This window comes from Lipotes vexillifer, unplaced genomic scaffold (genome assembly GCF_000442215.2).
Source record: "Lipotes vexillifer unplaced genomic scaffold, Lipotes_vexillifer_v1.1 scaffold621, whole genome shotgun sequence".
Taxonomy (NCBI): Eukaryota; Metazoa; Chordata; class Mammalia; order Artiodactyla; family Lipotidae; genus Lipotes; species Lipotes vexillifer.
In genome coordinates this window covers 3,560,762-3,570,898 of record NW_006792411.1, presented here as the reverse complement: position 1 = coordinate 3,570,898, position 10,137 = coordinate 3,560,762, and the positions used below count along the sequence as shown (strand labels likewise).

The 10,137-nt window shown below is 50.2% G+C and overlaps 1 protein-coding gene across 1 annotated transcript; it reads right to left on the bottom strand.

Annotated features, from left to right (window-relative positions):
* Nucleotides 1-4,160: 4,160 nt before the first annotated feature.
* MSX2 (msh homeobox 2) lies at nt 4,161-9,216 on the bottom strand. The gene is made up of 2 exons (XM_007465550.1): nt 8,777-9,216; nt 4,161-4,888 (listed from the first exon to the last, which is right to left on the bottom strand). The coding sequence occupies exons 1-2, from the start codon at nt 9,153-9,155 to the stop codon at nt 4,464-4,466; spliced, it is 804 nt and encodes a 267-aa protein (XP_007465612.1). The 5' UTR covers nt 9,156-9,216; the 3' UTR covers nt 4,161-4,463.
* Nucleotides 9,217-10,137: the final 921 nt, after the last annotated feature.

The following is a 10,137-nucleotide window of genomic DNA, read 5'->3' as shown; positions in this document are numbered from 1 at the left end:
AAGTGTTTTCATCAACAAATGCAGAGGGGTCCGGAGGAGGTTGGAAACAGTCAGAGGAGGTGGATGGAGTTTAGGTTTGATTATTATGAACCTTATCAGGGCAGGATTCAGGATCCCCGCAGCCTGGTACTCTGTTCTGCTTTGAAGCAGGCTATTTTGGAAAGTAATTTTACTGCTTTTTATTTAGTTCCTAGCAGGGAGGAGGTGAGAGGGGTTGCTGGGCGTGGGAGAGGGGTGGAGGGGTCCCGGAGTTGACAGCAGACTTTTCCTCACTGCTCTCTGACCGATTTCATTAAAAAGACCTACGGCATCACCAATCTGGAAACTTTTTTTTCTTTCTTTCTTTCTTTTTTTTAAGTTACATTGAAGGGGAAAACAGGCACAATCAACTTCACCAACTGAGGCCTGTGATTTCAGCGAGGGGTGTGTGTATGTGTGTGTGTGTGTGACGTGGGTTCTTTTATAAATGAGGTTTATGTTTATTCCAAACCCAGCAGTGGAGAGGGAGTGGGGGTGGGGAAGTGGCCTCTCCAACCCGTGGCAAATGAGCTGCTTTTATGGCAAAGAATGGCCGTGGGAGTTTTCATTCGGTCAGACAAGGTTCTGCTCAAAGGCAGGGATCCTCTTTTCAGTCAGGTCAGGCAGACGTTTTACCAGCGCCTGCTCTCATCCAGCCAGGCCTTCGCTGCCTACCTCCTGCCGGCCTTGCCCCAGCATCACCTCCCCGGGGCTGCAGGGGGGAGGGTGGTCAGGCTGAGCCCCAAGTCCCCTGTGATAGAAAAGCTGGGCCCCTGTGTGGGGAGCCCCTTACAGCAAAGAGGGCTGGGGAAGGGGATGCAGAGAGGGGCTCCAGAGCTGGGCTGCGCTAGGATCTGGGCTGGGGCATCTGGAGAGCTCCCTAGGGCCCAGCATCCCGCAGCTCCTCTGAGACAGCTCCTTCAGGGCCCCCCTTTGCCAGACTTTATGCCCACCACCAGGCTCACGCTTAGGTCTGAATTCTGCTGCTGCCCCTTGCCGACTCTGGGACCTTAGTGAGCCACCTCTCTGAGCCTCAGTTTCCTCAACCATAAAATGGCATCAAAAATACCTCCCCAAGGGTGTGCAGCGACTAGATGAGATGAGCCAGAAGATGCCTAGTTCTGTACTTAGCAAGAGCTCGATAAATGGGATTTCCTCTCCTTGTATCCCCTCTTTCCTGAAAGCAGGGCCGTCTTCCTGGGAAGTTTTAGGTAAAAGCATTGAGAAGTGCGGGAGGACTGGGCGGGGGGGAGTTGTGTGCCAGGCTCCCGGCAGCGCAGGCGACGATGGCCAAAGCCGGCACAGTGGCATCTTCGGTTTTAATTTCCAAGGCGCGGCTGCGGGGTCCTTGGTGAGACAGGGTCCTTCTGGCGCCCCAGGTGGTTAGCGTGGTCCCTGAAACGCCTGGCATGCCAAGCCCGACCTAAGCGGAGACCGTGGCGACCGCCAAACCTAATGCTGGGCAGGCGGTTCGGAGGGACCCCCAGAGCAAGGCGCACCGGCGGGCCCGCGGACCTCTGGCCGTTGTCTGGGCCCCGGCAACCCGGCCGCGTCCTCAACTAGGTAACCCCATCCGCCCAGGAGCGCAGGGGTGCGTGTATTGGCGCCTGAGCGACTCTTTTTCCCTGTCCCGGCCTCAGTTTTTCTTTGGGATTTAGGGTGATTGGGGTAATGCGCAGGGGCTTAGATGGTTTCCAATCCACCCGGCTGACCACACAGGACGCAGCCCGGTTCTCCGAAAAACACTCTAGCCTGGGACCCCCTCCTCCCGGGGGCAAGCTGAGTCTTAACCCAGAGTTGGCGTCTCCGGATCCCCCACCCCGGGCTGAGATTGCCCGAGGCTGCGGGGTCCGAGAGGCTCCGGGAAGGAAGCTCGCGGTGGACGGGCTAATTAGGGCCCCAATTTGGCTGCTGATGACGAAACCGGGAACGGCTTTGGCCTTTGGAAAACGTATCCCACAAATGAGGATGGCTGGGGTGGCCCAGCAGGATGGCCAGGGCACACTCGGGGAGGTTTGGGACGTTCCTGAGGTTCACTCCAGCTCGCGGGCCGAGCTGGAAGAAATCGGTCGGACCCCAGCTTCGGAGCAGATCCCTGGGTTTGGATCACACTCCGTAGGAGAAACTCACCGACCGACCTTGGGAGCCTCTGCCCCACCGGAAAAATGGAGTTTCCGGCGCCCACCTCTAAACTGGGTGTCGGCACAGGAAACTGGGACGAAAGCGCTAGTCCTAGTAGGTGCCAGGTGCCAATCTCCCCACCGCTCAGGCTCCGCAACAGGAAGTTCTCGACTCCCTTCCAACTCGTTCCCAGGTCACTCGAGCTTCTCATCCGAAAACAGCCCTCAGAAAGTTATCATCAATGGCCAATTGGTTTCTTTGTGCAACAGGAAGTGGAGTTTAAGATTCTTCCCCGCCTCCCCCCACCCATTACCAATTTATTTTCATGGTGATGCCTCAAAACCCAAGCCTGACCCCCCGTTCTGTAACCAGTGGAAAGGCAGGCTGCAAAGCAAAGGGAACTTGAATGAACTACCTTCCCCCCTACAAACCGAAAAGAGCATTTGTTCAAGGCCGATCTCCTTGGAAGGAGCTAGGAATGGTAAACGGAATGTGATTTGACACAGTCCTGAAAAGGGCAGCAGGCATCCATCTACCCCCCTCTCCCCCTCAGTGAACGCATCTAGTTACCATCTACATTTGCAAAGAGCTATATAGGTCCCTTCCCTCAGCTCGAAGCTTGCTGTTGTGGTAGCTGAGAGATTTCAAGTTCAAGATTCCCGCCCCCCCCCACCCCGCCCAATCATCCACAAACCCCTCAGATTCTGGCCGATCCCTGGGCCCTGCCACTTCTAAGCTCATCTTTCACTGGAATTTGAAAAACTCCTAATAGCAATTTTCCATGAGTAACACAAGCTGCCAGAGGAAGCATTTCAAAGTCTTTTGCTATTTGCTGTAGACTTCCCTACCCCGGGCTGAATCTGGCCACAGCTCTTGATTGATTCACATTAAAATCATCATAAAAATCACCAGCCCCCCTCCCCCATCTGGGTGGCATTTCTGGGCTAAGATCAGCTAAAGAACAGAGAGCACCTCTTAAAAATAATTGTGACTTTGGACAGACTTTACTGCAATAAAACGTTTAATTTAATTCAGAATAAGAGATAAGAAATAACTCTTCAATAAAATATATAAAATTATACAAGGCACCCTTTCAAAGGGATAAAAGTATACTTGGATGGGGGAGGGGGAGCTGGATAGAAAAATGAAATACCAAGGAGCTATATGGGCTGTCTGACAACACCATTTTTTATCAAGTCAAAACATGGCTTTACCCTCTGCCCCCAACATGTTAAAAAGTATATAATCTTTTCTAATAAGTTTAGCACATACAACAGGTACACACACAGAGAAAGCATGATTTTTTTTCTTTTTAGATCTATTCATTGTTCAGGAATATTTAGTATAGATAATGGTTACAAGATATTCATATTTTTTAAGCAGAGAATTAACTAACACACACACACACACACACACACACACACACACACACACACACACACCCCCAAATCACCTTTTCAATGTGTGAGGACTGATGTACCTAGTGGTTCACGGAAACCATCAATTCCTCCCGACATGCTTTAACTCTTCACTCTCCAATTATCTGAAATGCAGTTAAGCAACAGCCTTGAGAGGAATTAGGAAGGACTTCCATTTTCCACCTTACCCCGAGGCACTCTCAGGATTCTTCTCATCCCCCTTTTATTGATCTTACAAAAACTTTGAACAATGTGTAACAAACAAGGTGGAGAAGGGGAAAAAAAAATAGGGCCAAATATGGTCATATCTAGTGAGTTTTTAAATGCACATAAAAAATGCAAAAACATGATGTGTCCCCTTCTCTGGGAGGAATCTCTCCATATCTACTGCCTATGCACATAGTGTCTAATTCTAATGTTTGCAAGTCAGTGATCCAAATCATCAGATTTCAGCAATTTTAGCAAATAATTTGTCTCCCCCATAAGAAAAAGACAACAGGTAGACTTAATTAAGCAGTCTCTTTTAGGAAGGTGATATATAGAGAAAAAAGACATATATATATATATAAATTTTACCTTTCAAAATAATTTGATTTTTATGTCTGCTGTATAAAAATGTATTATATTTTATTATATATATATATATATACATATATATATATAAACCATCAGAGCCAATCTTGTGAAAGGAGACGAGGGGGTGGCATCTGGAAGATTACACCAAGAAAACGGGGCTTGGGTGTCTCCAGTCAAAAGAACCAATTTCAACTATGTCTGTGGCCCTGTCGATCTAGCCGCTGAGGGTGGTGCATGCAAGGTTTGCAGAGCGGGACTGTCTTCTTGGAGAGGGAGGGGGAAGGCTTTTAAACAAACATCCATCCCCGGAGTCTATTGAGCTGGTCTTCCTTAAGACAGGTGGTACATGCCATATCCCACTGGAGTCGCATAGAGTCCGACGGGCGGGATGGGGAGCACAGGTCTATGGAAAGGGTAGGACGCGCCGTATAGGGAGGCTGCTTGCAGGGGCGAGTTGATGGGGAAAGGGAGGCTGAAGCCAGAGGGCAGCATAGGTTTTGCAGCCATTTTCAGCTTTTCCAGTTCGGCCTCTTGCAGTCTTTTCGCCTTGGCTCTTCGGTTCTGGAACCAGATTTTGACCTGTGTCTCTGTGAGGTTCAGAGAGCTGGAGAACTCTGCCCGCTCTGCGATGGAGAGGTACTGTTTCTGGCGGAACTTGCGTTCCAGAGCGAGGAGCTGGGAGGTGGTGAAGGGTGTGCGTGGCTTCCGATTGGTCTTGTGTTTCCTCAGGGTGCAGGTGGTGGGGCTCATGTGTCCTAGGGAACAGAGAATGGGGAGTGAGTTAGCAAAAGAAAGTGGCTTTCTCGCCAGGTGTGTCCATGGGGGGCGGGGGAGGGGGGTCTTCCCTCTTCATCTTTCAAAAAAGGTACCTTGGTCAAAACCATGTGCGGTTGGATTTTTTTGGGGGGGAGGGGGGTGGGGATAGAGGAGGATGATACTTAAATGGATAAATTGTTTTGTTTTTTAAAAATTGAATCTTTTTCCAAAAGTCTGGGAGTTTTATGGTGTAACAGAACTTTCTATATGGAAAGCAAACAGCATTAGAGATAATGAAATATGAACAGACCCCTCATAAGGCAAGAGAGCTGAGGGTTCTCTGGGAAACAAAACCCCATCTCTTCTTGACGTTGCTTATCTTAAAAATGGGGGGCTGGGTTCATGATAGTCCTCGCATCCCTAGGACACTGAGATAATCACATATGAGAAGGAGAATGAAAAGGGTCTTATGAACTGGGTCCATCCCCTCTCTGCACCAGGAGAAGTTGGATTGCATCAACATATTTATGAAGGATAATCGTGCCGATAAGGTCTGCAGTAAATTAATAGCATCTATGGATTGGTGAGCAGCCTCATGCAATAAACAACCACACAGATGTCATTCCCTCCAGTCTACAGATTATAAAACCTGAACATCATTTTACAGATCTGGATGTGGGATAACTTTCTTGGCTGGGTGCTTCTGTAATATAAACTTCACTAAGAAGGAGGGAAAAATTAGCTCGCCCATAAATGTAAATGTCAGGGGAAATCATGCTGCCTCCTGAATTGAGAGCATGTGATGACATTTTAGCCATCTCTCCTACCCATTCTATGGTTTGGAGGCAATGTGTAAATGATTAGCTTGTTGCTGGAATTCAGAAAGAAGGAATAACAAGCAAAATAAAGGTATGCCAAGAGCATCCAGACTCCATATTTAAAATGGGTTCAATTATAGGAAATCATAGGACAGGGCATCCTCGTGATTCCATAGCATCAACTAACTTCGGGTTTTTCCTTAAAGGAAGTTGGGGTGGAGCTGAGGGACAGATGCTAAACGATTCATTTTCTGCATTTGGCTTTTATGAGCTATGCTAATTTTCCAAATGTAGCCACCGTAGTAACTCCAAAGCACTCCAAAGGGAGAATGTAGCATTTCTTGTTTAGTTACTTTGGTGGCCCAAGAAAGAGTTTACACTTCATACTTGAGGGTGACACAGCACAAGTCCCAACCGAGCCTCCATTTCCAACAAGAAATGGATTTGTCCTAATGTGACATTATTAACCACCACTTTTAAGTGGCTAAAAATGAAAGAGGTAGTGGGTTCTGCCATCAATCAAAAAGCAGAAAACTGGGAGAGGGATGGGTAAGAAACTACCCCAGGAGTATAGACTTTTGCATATGCTAATCCCTAAGTAAGCCAGAGAGCTGGGGGTGCCTACTTCTTAATTTACAAATAAAATAACAACAATCAGAGACTCAGGGACCTGTGAAATTCTCACCCTTCCCAAACGTGACCTGGCTAGCTGGGAGGATCCAGTGGCCACAGCTCAGACACCTAGCTCCTAGAATCTACACTTGGCCTCTGCTCTACGTTTGGAAGCGATTCTGTGCCTGGGCACGGTCATTCCGGCTGCTCCTAGGGGCTGCATTTGAATTATGAAATCCAGGTGACGGAATCTCCTGTGTGTATCAAAGCTTCCCTCGCAGCGCACCTCTCTCCGCCCTCCCATTCTCCTCCCCACTTTAAACCAGCCTGGGGAAGGGCGCGATTATACAAAGCAAAACAGCATTTATCCTACTGCCTCCTGAGAATAACAAAACCTGGGCCTGGGCAGGTGGCTTCCTCCTGCCCCAGGCTCTGTCGCTAGGCTCCCCTGGACCCACCGCTCCTACCACAGGGCTCCTGAGGCCATCTCCAGGCCCAAAGCACCAACGACCCACTTTTTTAAAAAGATTAAATCCTTTCTCAGAATCTCCTACTTTTCTCATGGAAGGGTCACATCCAGGGCCCACGGCTGCCTTACCCTGGGCCCTGGCAGGCATGCTTACAGAACCCCAGGAACCTAAGAAAGTGGAAATGTCTGACCTCTGGACACCACTCCCTGTAAGGCCTGAATCCTTGATGTGCAGCTGGGAATTGACCCAGGCCTAGGCATATACAGGCACTCAATATCTGTCAAACAAATTAAGTCCCTTAAAGTTTCTAAGCCTCTATTTCACCATCAATAAAATGGGTAACTAATACTGATCCTGCAGTGTGGTTCAGAGTACCAAATTTTAGAATGCCCAGAGTCTTGTCTGCCATCAGATATGTGATCATTAAATGTCCCCAAGTCTTTCTTGTCAAGCCCAAACTCGATGTGTGCAGATTCCTCTGAACTCTGTTGAAACGTCCTCATCTGTTACCGGGAGGCCAGCTTCAGCCACACGGAGATCAGATAAGATAATATGGTGAAAAGTGCTATAAAGTACTGTGCAAACTTGAGTTTAAATTCTTTGAGTCCTTAATCTCCACGCCCTTTGAATCTTTGGGAGTTTCTAACAGGGTGGAGAGAGATGCCAGAGGGGACAGCCACTGATGCCTGGTTATATGGCCTTGTTTTGTTCACAAAATACTTTGCATCTCGAGTTTTCAGGGCTGATGGGAATGGGGTAAAATGTGATGCTCCCAGCTTTCGAAAAAGTCCCTATACAGGCACCCTCTCTCTCACCTTTCCTAGAGGCAGAGTGCAGATAGAGAAATCTTAAAAGCTGGGAGACAGAAGTAAAAGGAGCTACAGGGAATGGCTTCTCCATATTGCAAAAGGACCCAGGGCCCAAAACTGGACGTAAACGCTGGAAGAGAAATCGGCTCTCCTGCGACTCTCTGTTCTCCTTCCTCATTGGCAGGAAGCGGGGTGCAGGTGTTCGGCCCTCTGCTTGGTCTGTCTGGGGAGAGGGATCAAGGTGGCCAGGGTTGGGGCTTGGACACCTGGGCCGCTTGCCCAATTCAGCCATTGTTGGTGACCTGGCTCAAGCAAGTTCAGTCCTCAAAGTATGCATGTCTGAAAACTGGGATAACCACAGGTCCCGGGCTTCTGCCCACACTTCGGGGTTCCAGCGATGATCGGGATCTGGTGAACTAATAAGCATCACTTTGTAAACTCAAGCGCTGCTGGAATGCTGTTAATTACTACTCTGAGCCAAGCGGAGCCCCACGCTGCTGACCCCAGCCCGCTCCCAGCGAAAGCGACGGGCTGGCCGCCGGGACGACCGGGAGACATTTCCTCGCTGCATAAGTCTCTGCCGCCATCCCTCCGTGTTCCCGTGCTTCGATACCCGCGGGACCAATGGAAGATGATCATTTCTACCCAAAGTCGGGTTAGATTTTAATTAACTCATCTTTACAGTGAGGGCACACCTCGCAGCGTTGTGAACTTTGAAAGGCAGTTAGACACTCCGCCTCTGCCTGACATATATCCCGGTGCTCTTTAAACGTGGATCCTCCTTCATTCCCCAGACTGAGACCCCGAGGGACAGTGAAAAAAAGCGAAGTGGCCTGAGCGCAGGGCTGAGGGCTAGAGAAACGGACACCCAAGCGACCCCGCAAACCCAGCTGGGTTCGCCCTTCAACGATCAGGGCGTTGGCAACTGTGTCGAATATTCTGTACAGCTAGGGGATCCCAAACACGCGCTGTGCGGATATTACCCAGAAGGTATCTTGAACGCCGTGGGCGCGCTGAACTCGGGGGATATTAAGGGGCCAAGGACTTGTAATGCTTGCTTTTCGGGGCGCATAGTACAGAGGGGTCTCCGTACCCCTAGCTTGGAATACTGACCCCCAGTTCCCTCCTGTACCCCGCGCACCCTCCTACCCCTTGTCCCGGCCTCTTCAGGCACTCACTTGGCGGCGGCGAATATCTGCCCGGTTCCTGCATCCACGCCGCTCCGTCTTCTGAATTTTCCGACTTGACCGAGGCTGTCTCGAAGGGCTTGACCAACGGCCCGGGGCTGTGCGCCTCCCGGACGCTGTGTCCGGGCAGCAGAAGTGGCCGCAGGGTGGCCCCGGCGGAGGCGCTTTCGGCTGGCAGTGGGGAAGTCTCCTTGGGCGGCTTCTTGTCCGACATGAGCGCCTCCACGCTGAAGGGCAGGCTGGAGACCTTGACGCGGCGCTCCTCCGCGGCCCCGTCGGCACCCCCAGGCCCCGGGCCCGGCTCGGCCACCATCGCCGGGCCCTCCTCATCAGACGAAAACAGGTCATTGCCTTTGGACGGAGAAGCCATGACTTCTCTGCCCTACGTAGCTCCCGGCGCGCGACTCCGCTGGCAACCAGGCAGCTGCGACTCAAACTTTTTTGGGGGGAGACGGGAGGGGCGCGCCGGCAGCCGTGCCTTTCCTCCAAGGGGAAGTGAGAGACTCGGCTCAGCCAATCCGAGCCTGTCCTGGCGCTGACGCCACGGACGCTCGCCTCCGATTGGCTCTTCCGGAAGAGGCTGGGGCCTTTTTTTTTTTTTCTTTTTTTTTTTCCTGTTTGAAATAAATTAGGAGTTAATTACAGGAGCAGTCAGCAGAGTTGTTATCAGGCGATCCCTCAAGGGTTATAATCACGCCAAAACTGAAAAGTCTAAGGCGTAATTAAGGCCGATTATTTAAAGAGGAAGTTCGCGGAGTCCCATTTCTTCTCTCTGTTGACCCCTCTTTTTAAAAGGTACTCCGCCCCAGAACATGTTTAAAATCTGCAAGTGACATTGCAAAAACATTTATGAAGCTCCTACTATGGATCGAAACTGGGCGAACGTTAACAGTTTTAGGGGACAGCACTGAAAGCAAGGGCCAGCATCCCTGCTAAAAGACATACTACATGCATGGCGCTTTGAAAAGCAGGTATTTCGCTCTCAGCAAGTGCCCAACGGCGTCCGCTATTACTATAACTCCCTTAGGAGAGGGGCCGGAGCGAGCCAGAGAGGTAGGTCGTCACGGCTACCCTCTCCCAAGTAGTTCCTACTGGAAGATTTAAACCAGAGCTTCCCATCTCTTCCACTCGAAAACAAAACCAGCGCACTCTTAGAAACTTGGAATCCTCGAGTTTTCTTTTCCCTGAATCTCCTCTCTGGACATCCGGATCCGACCTTTTTCTCAAGACTGCGTGCATTGTGTGTTCATGAGCCGGTGTTTGTCGTGTGTTTGGGTGCCAGTATTTGCCTTCAAGGCCGAGGAGGAGTGAGGAAAAGGCATAGATAATATCTAGTGCTTCCCACCCCCCCA

Coding starts and splice junctions, on each gene's coding strand:
- MSX2 (XM_007465550.1), bottom strand. CDS start 9,155: ATGGCTTCTCCGTCCAAAGGCAATGACCTGTTTTCGTCTGATGAGGAG. Junction 4,889..8,776: donor CAGATATTCGCCGCCGCCAA/GTGAGTGCCTGA, acceptor TCTGTTCCCTAG/GACACATGAGCCCCACCACC.